At 41.7% G+C, this 25,927-nt stretch overlaps 2 protein-coding genes across 2 annotated transcripts; both read right to left on the reverse strand.

Annotated features, from left to right (window-relative positions):
* Nucleotides 1–9,465: 9,465 nt before the first annotated feature.
* Nucleotides 9,466–15,417, reverse strand: LOC125526625 (cullin-1). The gene is made up of 18 exons (XM_048691282.2): nt 15,134–15,417; nt 14,913–15,012; nt 13,665–13,850; nt 13,526–13,573; nt 13,237–13,440; nt 13,063–13,140; nt 12,787–12,876; nt 12,624–12,704; nt 12,472–12,534; nt 12,084–12,119; nt 11,926–12,012; nt 11,688–11,837; nt 11,556–11,611; nt 11,159–11,441; nt 10,890–11,033; nt 10,570–10,788; nt 10,319–10,486; nt 9,466–9,825 (listed from the first exon to the last, which is right to left on the reverse strand). Exons 1-18 carry the CDS (start codon nt 15,277–15,279, stop codon nt 9,724–9,726), a joined length of 2,241 nt encoding a protein of 746 aa, XP_048547239.1. The 5' UTR covers nt 15,280–15,417; the 3' UTR covers nt 9,466–9,723.
* Nucleotides 15,418–18,413: 2,996 nt separating this feature from the next.
* LOC125526626 (cullin-1) lies at nt 18,414–25,581 on the reverse strand. The gene is made up of 18 exons (XM_048691283.2): nt 25,230–25,581; nt 25,048–25,147; nt 22,790–22,975; nt 22,659–22,706; nt 22,381–22,584; nt 22,224–22,301; nt 21,928–22,017; nt 21,769–21,849; nt 21,619–21,681; nt 21,156–21,191; nt 20,980–21,066; nt 20,729–20,878; nt 20,578–20,633; nt 20,186–20,468; nt 19,931–20,074; nt 19,634–19,852; nt 19,382–19,549; nt 18,414–18,975 (listed from the first exon to the last, which is right to left on the reverse strand). Exons 1-18 carry the CDS (start codon nt 25,367–25,369, stop codon nt 18,874–18,876), a joined length of 2,235 nt encoding a protein of 744 aa, XP_048547240.1. The 5' UTR covers nt 25,370–25,581; the 3' UTR covers nt 18,414–18,873.
* Between the last annotated feature and the right edge of the window lie 346 nt (nt 25,582–25,927).

Here is a 25,927-nt window from a genome sequence, read left to right on the forward strand (position 1 = left end):
TGTATTGCATACAATAAAGTGACAACCATATGGCTCCTGCCAGTTGCCGATAACTCTGTTACAAAACATGATCATCTCATACAATATATATAGCATCATGTCTTGACCATATCACATCACAACATGCCCTGCAAAAACAAGTTATACGTCCTCTACTTTGTTGTTGCAAGTTTTACGTGGCTGCTACGGGCTGAGCAAGAACCGTTCTTAACTACGCATCAAAACCACAACGATAGTTCGTCAAGTTAGTGATGTTTTAACCTTCGCAGGGACCGGGCGTAGCCACACTTGGTTCAACTAAAGTTGGAGAAACTGACACCCGCCAGCCACATGTGTGCAAAGCACGTCGGTAGAACCAGTCTCGCGTAAGCGTACGAGTAATGTCGGTCCGGGCCCCTTCATCCAACAATACCGCCGAACCAAAGTATGACATGCTGGTAAGCAGTATGACTTGTATCGCCCACAACTCACTTGTGTTCTACTCGTGCATATAACATCTACGCAATAACCTGGCTCGGATGCCACTATTGGGGAATGTAGTAATTTCAAAAAAATTCCTACGCACACACAGGATCATGGTGATGCATAGCAACGAGAGGGGAGAGTGTGTCCATGTACCCTCATAGACCGAATGCGGAAGTGTTAGCACAACGCGGTTGATGTAGTCGTACGTCTTCATGATCCGACCAATCCAAGTACCGAACGCACGGCACCTCCGAGTTCTGCACACGTTCAACTCGATGACGTCCCGTGAGCTCCAATCCAGCAAAGCTTCACAGGAGAGTTTCGTCAGCACGGCGGCGTGGTGACAGTGATGATGATGCTACCGATGCAGGGCTTCGCCTAAGCACCGCTACGATATGATCGAGGTGGATTATGGTGGGGGGCACCGCACACGGCTAAGAGATCAATGATCAATTGTTGTGTCTATGGGGATCCCCCTGTCCCCGTATATAAAGGAGCAAGGGGAGAAGGTGGACGGCCAGGGAGAGGCGCGCCAAGAGGGGGAGTAGGACTCCTCCTTTTCCTAGTAGGAGTAGGAGAGGGGGAAGGAAAGGGAGAGGAGGAGAAGGAAAGAGGAGGAGGAGGAGGAGGAGGAGGAGGAGGAGGAGGAGGAGCGGGAGGAGGAGGAGGAGGAGCGGGAGAAGGAGAAGGAGGAGGAGAAGGAGAAGGAGAAGGAGAAGGAGAAGGAGCAGGAGAAGGAGAAGGAGAAGGAGAAGGAGAAGGAGAAGGAGAAGGAGAAGGAGAAGGAGAAGGAGAAGGAGAAGGAGAAGAAGAAGAAGAAGAAGAAGAAGAAGAAGAAGAAGAAGAAGAAGAAGAAGCAGAAGAAGAAGAAGAAGACGAGGAGGAGGAGGAGGAGGAGGAAGAAGAAGAAGAAGAAGAGGAAGAGGAAGAGGAAGAGGAAGAGGAAGAGGGAGAGGGAGAGGGAGAGGAAGAGGAAGAGGAAGGAGAAGGAGAAGGAGAAGGAGAAGGAGAAGGAGAAGGAGAAGGAGAGGGAGAGGGAGAGGGAGAGGCAGAAGGAGAAGGAGACGGAGAAGGAGAAGGAGAAGGAGAAGGAGAAGGAGAGGGAGAGGGAGAGGCAGAAGGAGAAGGAGACGGAGAAGGAGAAGGAGACGGAGAAGGAGAAGGAGAAGGAGAAGGAGAAGGAGAAGAAGAAGAAGAAGAAGAAGAAGAAGAAGAAGAGCAAACTTTCGCCAAGATGACAAGCCAGAAAGCAACAACTGTCCCAATAACAGCAAGAAGGATGTAGCTATCAACCTGGGGGCCCAATTTGATGCTATTGTGATTGACAAGCAGGCCCCACCTCCACTAGAACTGCCAATAAACACCCTACAAGCTATTGGAACTGGACCTTGCAAGATGGCACATAAGGATGTGGCCAGCAATGTCCTCAACTATGATAGTTCTGATGATTAAATTCTCATGTCTGAGTTGGGCACTAGATGGAACTATCTTTTGCTTTCCAGTTATCACCTATAAGTACTTTGTTTCTAGTTATCTGTTCCTGAGATGCCTGCGTGCATCACTACTATATTTGGTCTGTAATAATTGGTACCTATGGCACTCTTGGTACAACTTTCTCAGCTATCTCAGCAAGCTTTTCTACTGTTATATTGCAACTGATCATCATTCCATTACAGTCTCTGTTATCTGGTACACTAATGATCATAACACTGCCAGCAGAAAACCACTATTCATACTTGTGATCGTATGTTCTCATTCATGCCATGCTAGACCTGGTATGATATCAAAGCTACCCACAACATTTCCACATGAATAGGAATTGGAATATACTATGTTGGAATGTTGGAGGCATAAATTCCAAAAAAAGATGGGGTGATCTAAGACTGAAAATCGATGAAAGTTCATGTAGTATTATTGCACTTCGGGAGACCAAACGAGAAACTTTTGATGTGGCATACATTAGAAATTTCTGTCCCAAGAGGTTCAACCAATATATCCATAGTCCTTCAGGTGGAGTAATTACTATATGGAACAGTAACCATTTCACAGGAAGACTGATTTCAAAGGATTATTTCCAAATCACCATTGAGTTCACATCCACCATGGATAACACCACCTAGTATCTCACAAACATCTATAGCCCAAATTCGGAGGAAGGAAAACAAGAGTTCACCAATTGGCTGACAGGTCTTAATATGGCAGCTAGCAAATATTGGATGTTTCTTGGTGATTTTAATTTCATTAAAGGACCGGAAAATAGAAACAGAAGTGGAGGTGACCACAACACTATGATGCTATTCAATAATATTATCATCAACCTTGACTTGATGGAAATACCTCTCAAATGTAGGTCATTTACTTGGAGTAATATGCAGGATTGTCCACTTCTTGAAAAACTTGATTGGATTTTCACTAGCTCAGACTGGACTAATGATCATCCCAACACCATGGCTTTCCCTGTGGCAAAAATTTCATCAGACCATGTAACTATTAAGGTACAAATTGACAGCAATATTCCCAAAAGTAAAACTTTCAGGTTTGAGGAATTTTGGACTGATTTTGAGGGCTTTATTGAGACTGTGGAAAGGAGCTGGCATAATAGCACTTTTTTGAAGAGACTGCAAAAACCCTGGTGGCTAAATTTAAAGAAAATGACATAAAGCATGGAGCAAAAATTTCTCTCAATTAAATAAAACCATAAAAAACTGTTGCTACTTTGTCAAAGTGTTGGATGGTATAGAAGACCAGAGATCTTTGACAAGAATTGAGAGAAATTTTAGAAAGGCTCTCACCAAACATACGAATAATTTGTTGGAAGCAAAAAGGAAATACTGGAGGATTAGAGCAAACATCAGGTGGGCCAAATTAGGAGATGAAAACACAAAATTATTCTGTGCTATTGCTACTCAGGTGTTCAGACATAATTATATATCATTCCTAAAGAACACTAACAACATGGATGTACATGATCATGATCAAAAGGCAGCTATTTTATGGCAGTCTTTTAAAGAAAGGATTTGTATGACTGAGATCACTAGCAAACACTTTGACATAGACTACCTAGCACTGGAACAAATTGATGAGACTCTAGACAGAAATTTCTCAACAGAAGAAATTAATGATATCATCAAATCTATGTCAAATGACAAATCACCAGGGCCTGCTGGTTTCAATGGTCTATTCATGAAAAGATGCTGGCACATTATTAAAGAATATATATATATATACAAATTCATTGATGGTTTCTTCAATGAGAGAATCTTTTTGGAACCTTTAAACTCTGCATTCATAACATTGATACCAAAAAGGGACAATCATGAATCCCCTAATGATTACAGGCCCATTTCTCTAGTCAGCATGCCCATCAAAATCACTACCAAACTTCTTGCCAGCAGAGACAAAAAGAGGTGGTGAACAGGATCAACAAGAACCAATATGGCTTCATCAAAACTAGAAACATCCAGGACTGTTTGGCATTGAGTTTTGAATACATATACATGTGTCATAAATCAAAAAACCCTATTGTCATTTTCAAGATAGACTTTGAAAAAGCATTTGACAAGGTGGATCACAATGTTACATACTATATGATGGAACACCTGGGTTTCACCCCTAAATGGATTAGATGGGTTAAAAAGATCATATCTACAAACTCTGCATCTGTTATCATGAATGGAGTACCTGGTAAGAGCATCAAGTGTAAAAGAGGAGTGAGACAGGGAGATCCTTTTTCTCCACTACTGTATGTAATGGTAGCTGAACTGCTGCAAAAAATAGAAAATGAAGCATGGCAATATGGAGAACTATCACTTCCAGTACAGAACACAAATAACAGGAGATATCCCATCATACAGTATGTTGATGACACTCTCATCATATTGCCAGCTGATCCTATGCAGTTAACCAAGATAATCAATATTTTGAAAATATTCACAGAATTTACTGGACTAAAGGTCAACTATAGCAAATCCTCTCTAGTACCAATCAACATTATTGAAGAAAGAGCACTGGAACTGGCCAATATTCTAGGATGTAAAAAGGAAAGTATGACATTCACATACCTAGGCCTCCCAATGGGATCTACAAGGCCTAAGGTAGATGACCTTATGTCAATGGTATCTAGACTGGACAAAAGGCTATCTTGAATTGCTAATCTTATGACATATTCTGGAAGATTAACACATTGGAAAGCAGTGGTATCTGCTCTCCCAATATATGCCATGTGTTGCATCAGAGTACCATTTACCATACTGGACCACTTTGAAAAATATGGTGGAGGCTTCCTATGGTATGGCAATAAGATTAACAAACAAGGTAGCTGCCTATTCAAATGGGAAATAGTATGTTTACCAAAGAAAGCAGGTGGTCTTGGCAAAGAATGCATAATAGGGCTCTACTGACAAAATTCCTATACAAATTTTTCAACAAACATGATATCCCATGGGTGGAATTGATATGGGACACATACTATAATGATGGAACTGTACCAAACTATCCCACCAAAGTTGGATCTGTTTGGTGGAGAGATTGTTGCTCCTTGTTAGATGGTTTCAAAAGCATGACAGCATGAAAACCATCAGTTGGAAACACTGTGAAATTATGGCATGATAGATGGAATGATGACACTCTGCAGAACATATTCCCTCAACTATATTCATTTGCCAAAGATGTTAACTATACAATTGTGTTGGGGAACGTAGCAGAAATTCAAAATTTTCTTACGTGTCACCAAGATCTATCTATGGAGAGACCAGCAACGAAGGGAAGGAGAGTGCATCTACATACCCTTGTAGATCGCTAAGCGGAAGCGTTCAAGAGAACGGGGTTGAAGGAGTCGTACTCATCGTGATCCAAATCACCGGAGATCCTAGTGCCGAACGGACGGCACCTCCGCGTTCAACACACGTACAGCCCGGTGACGTCTCCCATGTCTTGATCCAGCAAGGAGAGAAGGAGAGGTTGAGGAAGACTCCATCCAGCAGCAGCACGACGGCGTGGTGGTGGTGGAGGAGCGTGGTACTCCAGCAGGGCTTCGCCAAGCACCGCAAGAGACGAGGAGGGAAAGGGGTAGGGCTGCGCCAAGAAGGAGAGGAACTCGTGTGTCTTGGGCAGCCCAAACCTCAAGTATATATAGGGGGAGGGGAGGGGCTGCGCCCCCACCTAGGGTTCCCTCCCTAGGGGTGGCGGCAGCCCCCAGATCCCATCTGGGTGGCGGCCAGGTGGAGGGGAGAGGGAGGCGCACCAGGCATGGGCCCTAAGGCCCATCTGCCCTTAGGGTTTGCCCCCCCCTCCTCCCCTTAGGCGCCTTGGGCCCTTGTGGGGGGCGCACCAGCCCACCTGGGGCTGGTCCCCTCCCACACTTGGCCCATGCAGCCCTCCGGGGCTTGTGGCCCCACTTGGTGGACCCCCGGGACCCTCCCGGTGGTCCCGGTACGTTACCGATAAACCCCGAAACTTTTCCGGTGACCAAAACAGGACTTCCCATATATAAATCTTTACCTCCGGACCATTCCGGAACTCCTCGTGACGTCCGGGATCTCATCCGGGACTCCAAACAACATTCGGTAACCACGTATATCTATTCCTTATAACCCTAGCATCATCGAACCTTAAGTGTGTAGACCCTACGGGTTCGGGAACCATGCAGACATGACCGAGATAACTCTCCGATCAATAACCAACAGCGGGATCTGGATACCCATGTTGGCTCCCACATGTTCCACGATGATCTCATCGGATGAACCACGATGTCAAGGACTTAATCAATCCCGTATACAATTCCCTTTGTCTAGCGGTACGATACTTGCCCGAGATTCGATCGTCGGTATCCCGATACCTTGTTCAATCTCGTTACCGGCAAGTCTCTTTACTCGTTCCATAACACATCATCCCGTGATCAACTCCTTGATCACATTGTGCACATTATGATGATGTCCTACCGAGTGGGCCCAGAGATACCTCTCCGTTTACACGGAGTGACAAATCCCAGTCTCGATTCGTGCCAACCCAACAGACACTTTCGGAGATACCTGTAGTGTACCTTTATAGCCACCCAGTTATGTTGTGACATTTGGCACACCCAAAGCACTCCTACAGTATCCGGGAGTTGCACAATCTCATGGTCTAAGGAAATGATACTTGACATTAGAAAAGCTTTAGCAAACGAACTACACGATCTTGTGCTAGGCTTAGGATTGGGTCTTGTCCATCACATCATTCTCCTAATGATGTGATCCCGTTATCAATGACATCCAATGTCCATGGTCAGGAAACCGTAACCATCTATTGATCAACGAGCTAGTCAACTAGAGGCTTACTAGGGACATGATGTCGTCTATGTATCCACACATGTATCTGAGTTTCCTATCAATACAATTCTAGCATGGATAATAAACAATTATCATGAACAAGGAAATATAATAATAACCAATTTATTATTGCCTCTAGGGCATATTTCCAACAAATTGACACCACCATAACTCAAGCAAACACGGATTTTTATGGTATGTTTCACCTCCCTATGTCCTCTGTTGCTGTACGATAGAGCCAAGCAATGTTGGACCTAATTAACAGCATGCATCATGTTCTAGTAAAGTCTGTTGGTAGTTTCTGTGGGAAGGCAACAAATATTTCAATAATAGAATATACCTTCACCTTATTGGTAATCCACCAGATGCAGCAAAACCTTTCCAATGGATATGGAGATCATGTAGCCTACCCAAACAAAAGTTCTTTTTTTGGCTCCTTCTGCTAGACAGACTTAACACCAGAGACCTGCTGACCAGGAAGAATTTCCACATAGATAACAAAAAATGTGTGCTATGTGAAGAAAAGCCCAATGAATATCTGTAACACCTCTTCTTTGAATGTGATTTCAGCAAAAAAATTCTAGATAGCAAAATAAGAATTGAATGGAACACAGATTTGAATACTATTGAGATGCTTACAGAAGGTAAGACCAGATACCATAACAAGGGATTCAAGGAGAGTTTGATAGCAGGATGCTGGAGCATATGGAAGCATAGAAACAACATCATTTTCTTATAACAATGATAGAGAGTTATCAGTTATCACATTGCATTGACTATTTCAAAGAACATTACAGCATCATCATCAAAAGAGCTAAGCCTAGCCTAAAGGATGGGATGCAATCATGGGTAGACACATTATGAACTACTTTTCTGCAATTTCCCATTTTCTATCACATAATGTACAGTACCATGTAACATCCCCCCCCCCCCCCCCCTAAGATTAATGCAAAAAAAAAATTACAGCAGGGAGTTTTCTCCTATTGTATTTGCTCAAAAAAAGCTATTATAGTTGTGGCGGGCAATAGGCGATAACGCAAGCCCACCACTACAGCACTGCCATCAGTGACGGGTGGGCGCCCGCCACTGATGCCATGATAGCAGTGGCAGGCAGCTTTGACCACCACTACTAAGCTTGCACCCGCCACACTGCTAAGCATCCCTGCAATAGTGAAGGCCCGGTTCTTTTCACCTTTGATTCTCCAGGATCCGATTTTGGAAAACTTCCTCCAGAATCAGCCATCGAGTTCTTTTCTAAGATTGTGGAATGTGTGCTGAAATGTCTGTAATGTCCCTAAACTAAAAATGTGTGTTGAATTTCTAGCACTTAATTGTTTTGACTGCTAAATATTACTCCCTCCGTCCGGAATTACATGTCAACAAAATGGATGAAAATGGATATACTTACACCTAAAATACATCTAGATACATCCATTCCAATGACAAGTATTTTCGGACGGAGGGAGTACAATAAAGAAGGTTTTCATGTTTCCTTTGCTACACTACAAAAGAGAGTCAACTACAAATACGAATAGAATGACATCTCATTGACGGTAGCAAATCATCTAGCAACTAAAGCAAGAGATCTAGCAAAAAACTAAATATGCACCATTCATCCATCCATCAAGCAAGTAACTAGGAGTCATCTACCAAATCTCAAGCAACTAACATCATCATTCATATCCAACAGCAATAATCATTATCATCTATCCAGCAGCAAATCTGTAGCAAAAACTGAGGAGAAAATCATCTAGCAAAAAAACTATAGATATGCATCATTCATCCACAACTAGGAGTAGATCTACCAAATCAATAGCAACTAACAACATCACTCATATGCAGCAACAATAATCATTCAACATCTATAGATGTGTAGCAAGAACAGACGGAGATTCTCGCTCGCCGAAGGTGGTGGGCGAGCTCAGGCAAGTTCCAGCTGCAAAGGGCCTAGTTGCGTCTCTGGGGGGGCATATACAGAGCTCTTTACAGCTTGTGCTTATCTAAACCATAATTCTCCATAATCGAGTGAAAAGTGAAAATAACTAGGCCGGACGGGGCAATCCATAAACAGGATGGGAATTTAGGGAGTACAGAATCTTACTGCTCTCTACTCTATTCACGTGGAAAGGTTTCAAACAAGGGTCAGGCCTCTTTTGGTTCATAGGATAGAATTATCATAGGATGTCATTTGATTGACACCAAAGAAATTTTTCCATTGAGTCTAGGCTCTTTTTTATTTTCCTATAAAATGTGAAGGATAGAAACCAATCATATGTAGGAATAGGAATCCATTCCTATGAACCAAAGGGCTCTAAAGGAAAAAATCATATAAGAATCCTATCCTCTAAAATAAAATTCCTAAAATTCCTCTAAACCAAAACCAAAGGTAACCGTGCCATAAAATTCAGGAACAGGCCAAAATCCTAGCCATGATAACGCTATCTATTGGCAAAGAAGGCTACCGTGAGCTACGCAATCATACCTCACAGCCGTGTACTCCCTCCATTCATAAATATCAAGTCTTTTTAGAGATTTCACTGTGAAATCTACACTCTAAAATATGTCCATATACATCTGTATGTAGTTTGTAGTGGAATCTCTAAAAAGACTTGTATTTAGGAACAGAGGGAGTAGATTCCTACTACAGTAGGCAGCTCCCACTTTCGAACAGATAAGTTGGCAGAAATACGAATGGCGAGGAATTTCTAAGTCAATATTTAAAAAGCACTGCAAGAGAAGGATAATTCGGCGGTACCGAGGTGCCTCCTCTAATTCAGAGTTGCCTACTGTGTTTCTGACGACCCATGTACAAAATTAGACCAGCCCGGGAAGATAGCAACCGAAATCCCCAAAATAAGCTGCAACAACGCAGCAAGTCGTTGGAGCGTATCATGAACGCGACACGGCAGCTGCCACCATCAGCAAGCTTGCAACCTACCACCAATACTAATCAAGCCAGATATCTGTATGTGTTGGCGTTGTCCTTGTCCCGCTCCAGGTAATCCCTCGTGATGAGATCTTCAATCCTCTTCTTGATTGCTTTGAAGTCAGGCTGCGGAAGGCAGAAAAAATTCAGGTTACAGAACAGAATTCAAGCAAAAAAATGTGTCAGTTGCTAAACCAACCCATGTGTCAAAACAAATATGAACAGTGTAGAGAAGCATAAACAGCTAGCTAGGTCTTTTGAATTCAAGCTAAACATCTGTTAGTTACTAAACCAACCCATGTGTCAAAACAAATATAAACACAAAGCATAAACAGCTAGCTAAGTCATTTGCCTACAACTACCCCAAAACATGGCATTAGCAACTTCAGTGCAAACATCAGGCTTCAGCCACATTGTGTTCAAAAAAAGAATAGGAAATATTAAGCCAGAACAAAAGGCAAGTGCAACAAAAATGATAATGTTAGTGTGTGCTGTGCCAATGGATTTGGTAATGTTTGATAGTAGCAAGTTATGTAAATCAAAATCGATGATGTTAAATGCGCATAGTAGCAAGATATGCCAAATTCCCAATGGCCAAATATGTAGCGAAGAACAGTACCTTGAACATGCGGCTGAGCTGCTCCACACACTCCGCAACTAGCTGTGTATGGGCCATAACTTTGCGACTCTTCATGATACGCACAATTGATGCATCAATTGCGTACCTCCGGTCCTTGTCAACGTCCTCAACAACCTTTTTCTTCTCATCAACAGGAGGTAGGGGTATCTGCAAGTTATGCGAATATGCAATCAGAAAGCATCACATAGATATAGCCTATACAAACCAAAGAAGAGAAAACCAGAAAATACCTTGATCCTTCTCATCCTGTCAGTAAATTTTGAATTGAACTCAAAAGAATCATTAGGCGAAATAGTTCTACCAGCTGGTTCTTTGCTAAGAATCTTGTATTTCGCGCAAGAGAGAGAATGGAGCAAACGGACAACATCATCATCTGACAGATTCAGCTGTGTTACAATCTCAGAGTAACTAAGCTTAGTAGATCCATTGAATAACAACAGCAACGCAGCCTGCCAAAACAATAAGCATGTCCAAATAAATCACAGATGACAGATTACAGCTTACAAGTACACATTTGTCAAGTGAATGTATACAGATTAATCTAAGTTACCTGATATGTTGTAACAATGAGCTCTATAGTTTTAGCATCAAATTTTGCACTGATATTGCAGGTTCCCAAGGAGTATATCCAGGTAAGCTTCCTGTGCTTTGTTCTTGTTGCGTAGAACTCCTTAAAAACCTCTACACATTTCACCTGATAAAAATTGAGAAGTGAAATTGAGAAGTGTAGATAAATTTCCATTTCAAAAAACGCAAAAAAAAAAGAAATACTTAAATCAAAACTCATGCTCCTTATTTCACAAGAAAAGGTTATTTTACCATCTCAGAGGGAAGATTTATGTCAAAAGTTTTGTAGGTTGGCCAGAATCCAGTTGTCAAGACAGTAACAGCCAAGTCTACCCCAGGATTCGACTCCGGATGATCAGCTACAAACTCTTCAAACTTAGTTTGATGATCTCTTGCAACAGTAAGGTCAGTAACCATGCCTTCCATTTTTGAAGTAAACTGCCCGCCACACTGCTGCTTGAGCTTTGTCAGGATGCTTCTTTCATGTTCATCATTGGCACTCTTGTCAAAAAGCAATCTCCTTGCAAGTTTCTTCCTGTAAAATTGATTGAGCATTTCAACATAAATAAAAGCTCCAAATGATGACCAACTATTCAGATGTGGAGGTTAAATAGGCAAAAAATCCCAAGCAAGGTTAACAAGTAGTTACCTGTAGAACTCGGCAAAGAGATCCTTATCACTAATGTACGCGAGCAACCGCACCACCTGAAAGTCATTCACTGACAAACTTGAGTTCCTTACTCTAAATTTATGACATCAGCAAATGTGAAGGATGTTGTACCTTCTCAAGGGCATCCTCAATGGCCTCATCACTGAGCTTCTCACTGCAGCCTTTCTTCAAAATGTTGTCACAGAAGGTGGCAAGTAATTCAGCACTGGAACTGCCAGAGACACCCTTATTGCAGAAGACCTCAAAGGCTTCTTTAAGTGCCTGGACACAAGTAGAAATTTGAGAATAGGGCAGCCATTTGAATTTATGATGAAAGCAACATGGAATACAAATGTATCTACCAGCAGACCTTGTGAAAGAGTGTATGGCCCTGAAAACAATCTGTCACATATGCTACATACTTGTCATGCAGCTCAATGATTTTCCAGACAAAAACCTGAAAGGCAAATAACAAGCATTAGGTAACATATGTTAATTATAAGTGTAGTATAAAATAAAGTTACACACCTGTTCCTGCATGCCAACCATCTCCTTCTTCTCTGGCTGTACAAACAATAATTTCAGAATGTGTATTCATGGAAAAAAAGAATATTAATGTGGAATGGCGTCATTGACGATTGAATGATACTCCCTCCGTCCCAAAATAAGTGTCTTCTTGAACCATATGATATGAGACGGAGGGAATACTAGGCTAATTCAACTGTCTAATCAAAAGAATATTAATGTGGAATGGCGTCATTGACACTTGAATGATACTCCCTCCGTCCCAAAATAAGTGTCTTCTTGAACCATATGATATGTGACGGAGGGAATACTACGCTAATTCAACTGTCTAATCAAATTGAACCACAAACAAGTGCACAAATGATGTGATGGCTGAAGTTAAAGGCTGCACCTTCTTGTTATTAGCAGAATCTTCTGCTTGCTTGACCAAAGATGTACCCTCATTCGTAACATGCTGTAAAGATGTACAGTTAAATCACAATTTAGGACAAACTGCGAGGAGTAGAAAGGAGAGCCAAGAGAATTGAGGACTATAGACAATACCGTTTTAAACATGTTAGAAATAGGTTCCAGACCACGGGTGATTTTCGAGAAGAGTCTATACATCCTTGAAAGATCCTCAACCTGTAGGAAACGATGAATGAGTGGCCAAATCTGTTGATGAATAGCATACACTGTTAAGAAATGTGCCTCCTTCTAATCAAACCTTGTCATCCCGAAGCAATGCAAAACATCCAGAATGCTCCTTCTCCAAAAGTTGTGTTGCATAACTGGCAAGCAATTCATTTTGCACTTTCTGTAAAATTAGGAAACACAAATTAAATACATATATATCACAGACTGAATTATTTTATATCATTCCTCAAAGATTGATCATCAAAATATTCTGGTTACTAAATTGTGAATGCATATCCAAAATACAATCATTACAACAAAAAACAGTCAAGAGAGTTTCAAACAGGTTCACAAACTTTCAACATACCTCCAGCAACTTCGGTTCACTATTAATATGCAAGTAGTGACCAACTCGCTCCTTCTCTCTTTTCAGGCATTCTTCAGCCTAATGAAAGAGGCATCAGCAATCCATTACATAGAACAAAAATACCAGGCAATGGTAAATATGTAGGCAGTCACAAAGGCCTTGTATCAATGGTACCTTTATCATGTAATCAGGACAAGAATCCTCGACAATCCAGCTTTGAGCTTTGACAGAGTAGTAATCTGTAGTATCCTTGAGCAAGAAATCTTCGAAGTCATTCTCGTAACAATCCATATTACCTAACCCAATTTCAACGAAAATATCCAAGACGTTCTTCAGCAAGGCCCTGTCAATCTGTTCACCTTCACGCTCTTGATCGATCTGTTTAAGGAAGGTGCTGCCACACTCAGTTATATATGTACACAAATCATTGGATATAAGTTCATAGAGAGATGCAAAGACTCACCAGAGCTATCACCGCATCTTTTACCTTCCCTTTGATCTCTTGAAATATCTGTTACCATGAGTTGACTGATTAGAACAGAAAAAGGAAACACTAAAAATATGCATATATCAAGAAAAGGAACTACAAAATGACAATTTACCAGGTCTCGGAAGCAAATAAGCCCAACATCTCTAAGTGCAGTAAGCGACCTCCGTGTGATGAAGTACCGGTCAAGATAATGGAAAAAGCGTGAAAGCCACCTAACCATAACTTTATGGTTTGACCACCTTTGTACCAGCTCTCTGAGCATAAACTCATCATGCTTCTCTTTTAATGATGGCAAGACCTACAGTAATTTGAGTATAAGTAAAAGGTGAGCAAACAAATAAACCAGAGGATGATTACAGAACAAACTGTAAGATGTGTGTTGTGTGACTCATGTCACAAATTCAGAACATAACTATCACACGATTCCTAGTTCCCCTTTGTCCCGTCACATCACATATTACAAAAGGGATTACTAGGAGGGATATCCAATTAGACAAAGAAAGATAAAAGGTTAAATAACTAGACTAATATGGTGGAGAAAATATACACTCAATGACAATGACATTAAATATCCAAAAAATAATACAAGGAAATACTATTAACAGTACATCTAAATTCAGCGGAATAAAATCATTCAGTCACACAAAAGAGTCTCTACAGGATAACAATTTACTAGAAATAAATGGACTCAACGTTCATATAACCAGCCCAGAATGGTGACCCTAACAGAATGAGTTATTTGACAAGACAATCTTAGTGATAGACAAGATAGCTAGACAAATGTTTCATCGGATTAGAGGAGCAATAATTTTTAACCAGATATACAGTGCAAACATGATAAAAGTACTCTTCATCTCAAGAATAACCACAGAAAACACTGAGAACAGTTCTAAAATGCAGGTTCACTTTTCCAGCTCAGTGATGACATTTGTTTGTATAGCAGCTTTGGCCCCAGAAAGATGGAGCACAAATAAACTGACCTAAATACACATTGTAAAGTAAAAGCAAACTCACTGATGCATTTATGTGAAAGGCTGTTTGATTGGGATACTGGAATTCTAATAGGAAGGTTTGTTGCAAGCACAAAATATTTTAACAGTATCTTATCATGTGTGTTAGTAAATACTACTAGTATTTGCAGCCAGTAAGACAACACCCTCCCACTACACCTCAACCCAAAAAAAAAAAACACGCGTGCAAATCCGTGGGTGGCGCATGTTCGAAACCAAAACACAATCAGATTCGTCTTATTCATTGGACCGGGGAACCAACAGCACAGGCACACACACACGAAACAGGGAACAATCTGAACACACGACACGGCATGTAAGCATAAGCGGGAGCAGGAGAATCAGCTCACCGTGGCCCGGATGTACTCCTCGAAGGCCTCGCGGTACTTGTCATAGAGCTGCTGCGAGTAGTCGTGCGGGGGCTTCTGCGTGCACATGTTGTATATCGTCCTGCGCGACAAAGGACAGAGACAAGCAAGGGGCCGGGGAAACCCTAGATCAGCACCGGATCAGATCGAATCGGGCCTTGCCCAGGCACGGCCGGAGGGAGGCGAGGGCGGAGGCGACTTACGTGTAGAGCATCATGTAGTCCTCGGAGCTGAACTGCGGCTCGGGCTTGCCCTCGAGGATGTTGATGAGCTTGGTGATGCCCCGCTGCATGAACGCCCACCCATCCTCCAGATCGACCGTCTTGCGGTCCTGCCCGTGGCCCGCCATCGCCGCCGTAGCCGCCGGTTTTCCGCCCCCGACGGCGGCCGCAAACCCTAGAGGAGGAGGCTGGGTTCTGTTGCGCCCGTCGCCGCGTGGGGTTTGGGGGGGAGAGAGATTGGGGGGTGAGAGACGGGGCGGACGACTTATGAGGAGGGGAATCCCGTCGCAACCAAAGACGTTCTGATTGGAGGAAGGTTCGCTTCCGCTCCCGCGGGCCGTGCGGGCCGTCCGATCGGCGGATGACGGCTGGGATGAGGCGTGTGCGAGGGGATCGTGTCGCCCCTGTTATCTAGCCACGCGTGTAGGTCGGTTCGGCACATGATTGCGACTGCGTTGAGTTGAACACATGCTTCTCAGATTAGCTCACGTCTGACTGGCCAGTGGGACATGCTCAGAACCATAATCTACCTCCATTGTGTTTTTTATTATGGAAATACCTTGTTTCTGAGGGTTTATTATGGAAATATTAGCGGATGTGAATCTTTAAACTCAAATCTCGATCAAACCTTATTCAATTTATTTATTTATAAACTGACTACATCTCTCTCTCTATCCCAAAAATTGTTGTTGTACTTAATGTACACCATTCAAAAGAGACACCACCAAACAATTATATCTTCAAATCAAAACAAATTTGCAGTACGTGGCATCTCAATCATCATGTGTTATTCCTATATTTGTGTTTTGCAGTCTGTGTAATCCAAATACACGTGGCCATAAAACTAAATTTAGTTCTCTGGATAATTTCAAGTTAATCTCTCATGAGTGAATAAGCGATTATGTTATGTCATGTGATTCTTTCTCCCGATTATTGGATCATGTTATTGTACCATGTGTGAGAATGAGAACTGATGGTTGAGACTTTGCCCCCGTTGGTCTTCACATTATTGCATTGTCCAAGCGTGTCACACTTAGGCCAATCCTAGTGATAGTTTAGTATTAGTCGTATGTAATCTTGTCAGTCATATGCTTATAGTCTCAAAGTATAATAATTATATAGACCAAGTATTTAATAAGTGCATCTCATTTTCATAAGATTAGGGCACTTCTAATGAATTACTATATCTTTATAAGGTACATCATATGTACTCTCTCTTCATTTTTTATACAAGGTCACTTCATATTCTTACGCCTAACTTTGACCATTAATTTTAACAGAATAAATATGAGTTATATGTCATAAAAGTATGTCACTCGATGCACATTTCAATGAACTTTTTGATGATATAGTTTTGATGACATATAAACTATAATTTGTTGACTAAAATTACAAGTCAAAGTTTGACACGAAAAACAAAGCAAAGGGAGTATTTAGATATAGCTCCTCCAATTAATTGCACTATCTTATTGTTGTGTCTAAGCAATCTCTCATTTTAATGTATTTTGTGAGAGAAAATGTGTGAGTTGTTTTGGTTTTGATGCTAAGATGTTTTCGATATTTCATACGGACTACATACGGATTGAAATGAGTAAACAAACGCACTAAAACGTGTTTATACACATCCTATTCACAAAAAGTTAATGGCCTCCTTGATTCAAAGGATTTTCATAGGATTTTTTAAGGATTAGAATCCTTAGGAATTTTTCCTACGTTGGTCGTTTGATTCGTAGGATTGAATACTATAGGATTCTTTCCTAAGGATTCATTTGTACTACATTTCAGAAGAATTCTAACATCCACTTCAACTTCTTGGAAGAAATCCTTTGTTTTTTCAATGACACAATCAAACAAACTCAAATCTTATAGGGATCCAATGGACATGCCATTCCAATTCTACGTTTTTCCTATTCCTGTGTTTTTGCAATCCAATGAATCAAAGAGGCCCTAAAACTTCTTATAGTATTTGTGGATGGATGGAGTAGCAACTATCTCTTTCCTTTTTATATATATAGTTCAAAGTGAATCGGGGGGCAATTATGTAAGTACATCCAAATTATGAGTATAATATTTAATTACCCTTTGTGTTGAACGATATGAAAACAAGGTACACCCTTTGATTTAGAATAATTATCGCAACTTAAAACTAAAAGTACGACAACTAATATGAATTGGAGGAAGTAGTATTTAATAAAGGGGACGGCTTTCATCCTCTCTGTCTTCATAACTATATGCACAACAACAAAAAACATGACGTGTTGAGCTAAGGAAAAAATAAAAATGTTGTCATCTCGGAGCACTAGGTCTTTTACCGCTGGTCGTCCTTGTGCTGACCCGATGTCACAGATCCAGTACTAAAATCCAAACGCCCTCTCACATGCATTATTTCCATTTATTTGAAACAAGATCCAAGTCTATTATGAAATTTCACCGTAAGTACAAAGCACCCAAATGCATAATAAAAAAATACTTCACGGCTTTTGGACCGTGGAACGATCACTACCACCATCAGAATGAGTCGACGATGTGTCGCAATCGCTGCCCCCTATCGGAGCTAGACTAGCCTTATCGATCATGGCCAAGAAATCGTCATGCACGTGTAACTAAGGACCAACATCATAGAGTCGTAATCGTTGTTATTGAACCCTTGAATCAATATGAAGCGCCTAACATCATACCACCATCTTGAATCCTTGAATCGATATGAAGCGCCTAACATCATACCACCATCTTGAACCATTGAATCGGTATGAAGCGCCTAGCATCATACCACCATCGCCCAGAACCTCACTGCCCCAAGAGACAACGGGAATCTACGCTGGAGCTTAATTGAATCCATCCAGACAAACAAACTCGGAAAGGATCAGAGCACGGAAGACGAGCTCGAATCCATGGGCTCATCGGCAGAGTCCGAAGGGGAAAAACCGACCCCTAGCCACCCCTAACATGGTCCACTTAAATGCATACAGATTCCTTCAAAAACATATGAAATCATTTACTTGCAGGAAACAAACCCAAATGAACAGCTAAGAACATGGATATGTATAGTTCACAACAAAAATAGAGTCCACTGCAGTATCAACAGGAAAGCCTTCAAAATACATCAGTGCAACAAGAACCCTCTTTTTCCATCGAAACTCATCAATGCGAAAAGAACCCCAAATCCCATTGTTCCAGAAGGCGTTGTAGTTTCCCCTGTTGAAATGCCACACCGTAACCGTCAGGTTCAAATGGGCCTCGAGCAAATTTCACATGATCCCAGTTTTGACATCTATCATCATCTCTTTATATGAAATCCTTGTGAAGTCACAATAGTCTCTTGCCGCTGCTACAGAAATTACACAGCCGAAGGTGGTCCAGCAAGAGATACATTCCTTTGAATTATCTTTGTGTCGCAAGGATATGTTACAGGAAAACTATATTGATAATACAATCGGAAAAACTGAACACAACAACCAGTAGGAGTGTACAACATTTACTAAGGCCTGCCCCGACAAACCACCTTCTCTGTTACCAGGGCAGTTCTATCATACAGGTAGGGCCAAGGAACTGGATCTGACGACCTTCATGTACAAATGACAGACGTCGGTGCCGCCACCAGGTTATCCATCTGGACAAGCCAATGCGGTGTGCCATGGCACAAAATATAGCATCCTTAAATAGCAGTAGCTTGGTAGGCATACACGCCAGATGTTACCGAACCCAGCATGGAGAACAGATGATCAAGCCAAGTATCGGTAGACGTTCGGGTTCTCCTTGTCCCTCTCCAGGTAATCCCTGGTTATAAGATCCTCAATGCGCTTCTTTATTGCTTTGAAGTCGGGCTGAAGGGATAAAACCAGCATTCATGATCAGGTCAAGGAATCGAAGGAAATTTCTACATACAATGTACTAGCTTCAATGGTTGGTAAATATTTCAGTCTGGAATATCCATAGTTCCCAAGAAAGAAATTAAGATATTGGGCAACATCTGGATGCATTGTGTATGGTTTAAAGTATACTGTATGATTTAAAATTAATTAGTAAATATAGCTATATATTTCTCATTTGCACTAATGTGAGGATGCAAGCCTGAGGACTCAACAAGCTACACGACAAAAAAATATGGCTTGAATTTGACATACTAGCCATGTAAACACATCTGTCACTGGTCCTACAAAGGCAAGATCAAATGGACACAACCACATTTACCATTAGCACAGCTAACAGCACTAGAAGAATGTTTCATACCTTGAACATGCGACCAAGTTGCTCCACACACTCCATTACTAGTGTCTGGTGACCCAAGACTTTCCGGCTCTTCATAATACGAACAATGGATGCATCAATTGCGTATCTTCGATCCTTGTCAACATCTTCAACTACCTTCTTTTTCTCATCAACTGGAGGCAGAGGTATCTACAGACAGAAATAATAAGCAAGGATTACATCCAGCCGTAACGAAATAGAGGAAGCAAGAAAAAAACATACAACCAAAAATACCTTAATTCTCCTCATCTTGTCAGTAAATTTTGAATTAAATTCAAATACATCATTAGGAGAAATAGATCTGTTACTTGGTTCTTTAGTAAGAATCTTGTATTTCGCACAAGAGAGAGAATGGAGCAACCTCACTACATCGTCATCTGACAGGTTCAGTTGCGTTACTATCTCAGAATAACTAAGTTTATCAGCTCCATTGAACAGTAGCAACAATGCAGCCTGACAAAGAGTCCGAAAGAAACCATTAGTCTGTGGCACCTGAAATAAAAGCAAGACCATGTACGTGTTTATGCTTACCTGGTAAGTTGTAACAATGAGCTCGATAGTCTTGGCCTCAAACTTTGCGGTGATATGGCAGATTCCCAAGGAATATATCCATGTAAGTTTTCTATGCTTAGTTCTTGTTTGATAAAACTCTTTGAAAACCTCGACACATCTCACCTATTTTTTTTGGGAGTTGTCAATGTTAATAATCTTACAGAGAGTAAGGCCATAAAATAGTTAAGACCTCAGTTTGCAGAAGTGGAGAGCACAAGAAAACAGTAAATTTACCATCTCAGCAGGAAGGTTTATATCGAATGATTTATAAGTTGGCCAAAATCCTGTTGTCAGAACAGTGACCGCCAAGTCTATCCCAGGATTCAATTCAGGGTGTGTGCTTATGAACTCTTCAAACTTAGTTTGATGATCCCTTGCAACAGTAAGGTCGGTGACCATGCCCTCCATTTTTGAAGTAAATTGGCCACCACACTGTTGTTTTAGCTTGGTCAGAATGCTTCTTTCGTGCTCATCATTAGCACTCTTGTCAAATAGCAATCTCCTAGCCAGCTTCTTCCTGCCATCATCACCATGAAACATCAGGCCCAGAGTGAAATCAATGGAATTCCTTATCTTCTTGAGCTTACAAGGCATTAAAGTTATTGTACAATGTTAAAAACTATTACCTGTAAAACTCAGCAAAAAGGTCCTTATCACTGATGTAGGCGAGTAATCTCACTACCTGATGAATGGCCAGTTCCAGATTAACACCCGAAAGATAAAAATGCACTAATGTCTGCAAGTAAAAGAGAACACATAACAGATTGACGCATGTACCTTCTCCAGGGTATCCTCAATAGCTTCATCACTGAGTTTTTCACTGCCGCCTTTCTTTAAAATATTATCACAGAAGGTGGCAAGCAATTCAGCACTTGAACTGCCAGAGACACCTTTGTTGCAGAACACTTCAAAAGCCTCTTTAAGCGCCTGTGCAAAGGAATAGGAAACAAAGATCAGAGAGTGTTCCTGTTTATTTTATTGCAAAAGATGAATCATGGAGAAACAAATAAACATATAATCTGACAAACCTTATGGAAGAGAGTATGCCCCTGGAAACAGTCAGTGACGTATGCTACATACTTGTCATGGAGCTCAATGATTTTCCGGACAAAAACCTAAAACCAGAAATTCTCAGATGGTGATAAATGTCGCAACTAAAATTACAAAAGTTGGGTTGACAGCAATATAGTCTGAATGTACACACCTGTTCCTGCAAACCAACAATGTCCTTCTTCTCTGGCTGTAAGAATAATGAATTATTAGATGTTCACTTCAAGATGACGAATAAAGAAATTACTTGAAAAGCCGAGTCTGAAGCACAGAGACAACTACTAGACAGAGCAAAATAAAGCATCGACAAGAAACCAAAACGGGACATACTGCAACAACCCATTTCTAGGCACTATCTGACAAGGAACCCAACTGGTCCTTTCCTCCAACAATTACTTGTACAAGCAGGGGGCGCATGAGGCAGGTACAATCAGGGAAGAGGGGAGGTATAAGAGGAAAAATGAAATGAGTTCAACCCAGCCCAGATAAATAACGGGCTCTAGCATGCAATGCTAAATTAATGGACTGGGTGTTGCACGTGGTACAAGCGGCCTTAAGTATAAAATTACATTGAGATCCACAGAAACTGTGAAGTTATAGTGACAATAAATGCGCACCTTCTTATTACTAGCAGCATCTTCTGCTTGTTTCACCAATGCTGTCCCCTCGTTGGTAACATGCTGCAGAATAACATCACTTAAATACAATGTCCAAAACTCCAAATTGTTCTATGGAATAACTAAAGCATGCTTTGCATAAGCAGATACCTGCTTAAAAATTTGAGAAACAGGTTCTAGGCCACGGGTTATTCTAGAAAAGAGCCTGTACATCCTTGAGAGATCCTCAACCTACAACAGATGCAAACAGTCAATGTACTTGATGTTCCCGATTATTATTACTCTCCAGGGATATGACTCTGGTTATACCTTGTCATCACGAAGTAATGCATGGCATCCAGAATGCTCCTTCTCCAAAAGTTGGCTTGCATACTGAGTTAACAACTCATGTTGCACTTTCTGAAACAATCCACGAATTATGTTAATGTTAAGTTAACTGATATGCTAAAGAGAGGGAAATATGACAAATGTTCTCTCAGGAAGACCAACTAGATACTAATTTGTGTAGCATTTTCATATCACCAAAAACAGCGGGCGAGCGTCCGTGTGTGTGTGGGTGGGTGGGGGGGGGGGGGGGGGATTGCAGCAGAGATCTTTTCACAAACCTCCAATAACTTCGGTTCACTACTAGAATGCAAATAATGAGCAACTCGTTCCTTCTCCCTCTTCAAGCACTCCTCGGCCTAGTGAAAAGGACATCCAATGCACATATATTATTGTCCTTAACTATGTAAACAATAAGGAAAAAGCTCCTGAAACTACCTTTAACATATAGTCAGGACAAGAGTCTTCCACGATCCAGGTTTGGGCCTTGATAGAGTAGTAATCTGCAGTATCCTTCAGCAAGAAATCTTCAAAATCATTCTCGTAACATTCCATACTGCCTAAGCCAATCTCAACAAATATATCCAAGACATTCTTTAACAGAGCCCTGTCAATTTGTTCACCCTCACGTTCTTGGTCTATCTGTTGAAGGAGGATGTCACAACCACATATAGGAAAATTATCTGTTCGGACTACTATGTGATGCAAAGACTCACCAAGGAAATGACTGCACTTTTTACTTTCCCTTTGATTTCTTGATATACCTTTACCATTAGAAAAGGGTTAGAACAAAGAAGGCAAAACAACTACATATAAATAGCTTCACTGCCAGAACACATTCATTTACCAAATCTCGAAAGCAACTGAGCCCAACTTCTCTCAATGCTGGAAGCGATCTACGTGAAATGAAATATCGATCAAGGTAATGGAAGAACCGTGATAGCCACCGAACCATCACTTTGTGGTTAGACCACCTCTTTACTAGCTCCCTCAACATAAACTCGTCATGCTTCTCTCTCAATGAAGGTAAGACCTACATGGAGTCAAAATAAAGTGTAAAGCCAACAAGCAAACACACAAAACGTAGCTAAGACAACATAGGAATGATCAAATGTAAGTAACTAAATACCTATGCTACCATAAAACAAGGGCAACTCTGTTATTAAGCTGTTGGTTATAAGTTATAACCAACATTAGAATTGAAGATTTAAAGGCGTGAATGGGGATATCTCTAAGAAGATGTGCTATTAACAATAAGATACAGTTTTAGATGAGACTATAAGCACGGTGCATTTTAACACTAAAAGTAATGTATAATAATGATTGTGTGAGATAAAGAGGCTCCCAATTATCAATTCCTTGAAACCAAGCAAAAGCGGTTTGCTTAAAAAAAAGAACATTACATGGCGAGATGGCACCTGGCCCAGAGCCATCTAGTCTAGGCTTCAGTCCTCAAACCTACTCAGTCTCCTGTTTTTTACAGCAAATAATGGACCATACACCTAAGACCATGGCAGATTAGCCAATGTGCCGTTATCTAAGATTCGCAATGAAAGATGTCCTTTTTCCATAGAGGCAATGCATCAACCCATTGGAAACTCTCTTTGAGACTCATTATCTGTTATATACGACAGGCTAATTAAGTCCTTCAATTTCAGAAAGGAGTCTTTCCTTACTTCCTTACACAAAACTGTTATGTTGTTATGCTGCTCGTGCAATCAAAACTTAGAATAGAAGAAAAAGAGTTCCCTCGGGACCCACGGTCTAGTTTGCAAAAACTTGCCAACTAGGTGCCCTCGGCCTTCAAATGATCATTAACAACCCCCTCATGGGCACTCCCCTCTCTCATTTTTGCGGATCACACCCTAGGCAACAGTTAGTAGTCACAACCCATGATAACTACTCTATCAATTGCTCTGGATTAGGAGAAGAGACATTACATGTGAATCCTAATGGTCAGTTCTCTGCTGACTGTTTCTGGCTATGTTTTTATCAGATATTAACCTGAAACGCCTTCTAATGATTGTTGCAAGCAATATCAGTTCCAGATATCCCTTTTCTCTGTAATATGCATGGTAAATATTAAAATATAGCACACAGCTAGTGTAATGTGGAACTCCTATGTATCATGTTTCTTCATCCGCACAGAAGTATGTATCATGCATGAGATTCAAGATAATTTCCAGGTTGTACTTTGTGATGATGTTAAAATCCCCTACTAGTTAGCGTAAAAACATCACGCATAGCTCCTGGTCCCACTATTTCAATCTATAACGGGTATTTGGTGCGTCACTGACATTAAAGATGTTATCTGACAAAGAGAATAGAAAGAGGCTATGACTTTAATGCCCCTGCTATGCTATGTGCCTATATATATCACAAACAAGTGAGAGAATGTTAGTGTAAGCGTTAATAAATGACGAAGAGAGAGGGCAAGTTAAATGAGACCCAAAAGAGAACACTATCGTTGAATTTCCATAGCATATATGGACATTCTAATTTCATAGGCATCTCCTGATTCTGGCCTCATTTGGCATTCCCTCTCTCCCTTGCATTTATGAGCACCCATTTCAGCTAGTCATTCTCTTGCTCCCAAGACATTGATAGCAGGAAAATTAGAGACATTTCCATGTGCCATTATATTTGTCTAAAGCTCCTTAGGTCCTATTCGGAACATGGTAATTCGACAGTGTACCCCATAGAAATGTTCCAATGATGCACCCCTAATACACTCTTTCTCCGATGATGCACCCCTACTGCATACTATTTCTGATTCGAATGTAAGTTGCAGGGTACAAACGTTATACACTATACTACTTTGGTACACCCACAACCTGCATCCAAACAAAGACAGAGAGCAAACGAAACAAGTCTAGTGGCCGCATACTGCATATAACAAAACCAGTCCGTTTATGGTATTCATAACCGCACAGACGTGAAGAGAATCATCATCACGCGCACCAGCCCTACACCCCTACCAGCTAGAGCAACCGTGTGCACGTCAAAACTTAAATGCCCACCCACCCCACGCGGCTCGTCCAATCCGACAGCTAAAATTAACGGGGCACCGACCACAATCAGCACACGGAAGACCCTGCTGCTCACCATGGAGGAGATGTACTCCTCGAAGGACTCGCGGTACTTGTCGTAGAGCTGCTGCGAGTAGTCGTGCGGAGGCTTCTGCGTGCACATGTTGTATATCGTCCTGCGCGGAGCAGAGCAGCCGCGGCGAAAATCAGATCAGGCCGCGGAGGCGAGGCGGAATTCGGGGGCAGGGGGTACCGTACGTGTAGAGCATCATGTAGTCCTCGGAGCTGAACTGCGGCTCCGGCTTGCCCTCGAGGATGTTCTTGAGCTTGGTGATGCCCTTCTGCATGAAGGCCCAGCCTTCCTCCAGATCGACGGTCTTCCGCTCGTGCGTCGTCATCGCCGCCGCCGCGGCCGTCAGATCGGGGCGGGGGGGCTCGCCGGAACCCTAGCTCGCGTCGTCTCGTCGCCCCTCTCCTGCGTGGGAACGGGAAATGGGAGGACGAGGAGAAAGGGGAAAGAGGGTCCGATCTAGCGTGGCGGAATGCCGAAACAGGGAGGGAGGGGAGGGGGGATGGATGGTCGCCGCCACTGCCAGCTCTCTCCGTTACTTTGGCACATGGCTGCCGTGCTGATGGCGTGTCCACTTCACAGCTAGGTTTAAGATAACTAAAAAGTCAGAAACTTGGGTGTATATGCCAACAACCAACGTGATTCGTAAATTATGACCACCAAAGCGAGTAAAACGTGACTTTGGTTGGATGTGTGGCATTGGTTTTGCCTTGGGACAAACCAACGTCTTTGATTTAAATCTCGCGGGTGCAGGTTAATGGCAAAAAAAATGGCGTGACAGGAGATTATCTGATAGGCAGTATCTTTAAAACTAATACAGTCGCTCATTCGGTTCTATCCCTTCTGTCCTAGTATAATATAAGAGCGACAGTAATACTAAGCACCA

Source organism: Triticum urartu, chromosome 1A (assembly GCF_056163025.1).
Source record: "Triticum urartu cultivar PI428250 chromosome 1A, HENAU_Tu73, whole genome shotgun sequence".
Taxonomy (NCBI): Eukaryota; Viridiplantae; Streptophyta; class Magnoliopsida; order Poales; family Poaceae; genus Triticum; species Triticum urartu.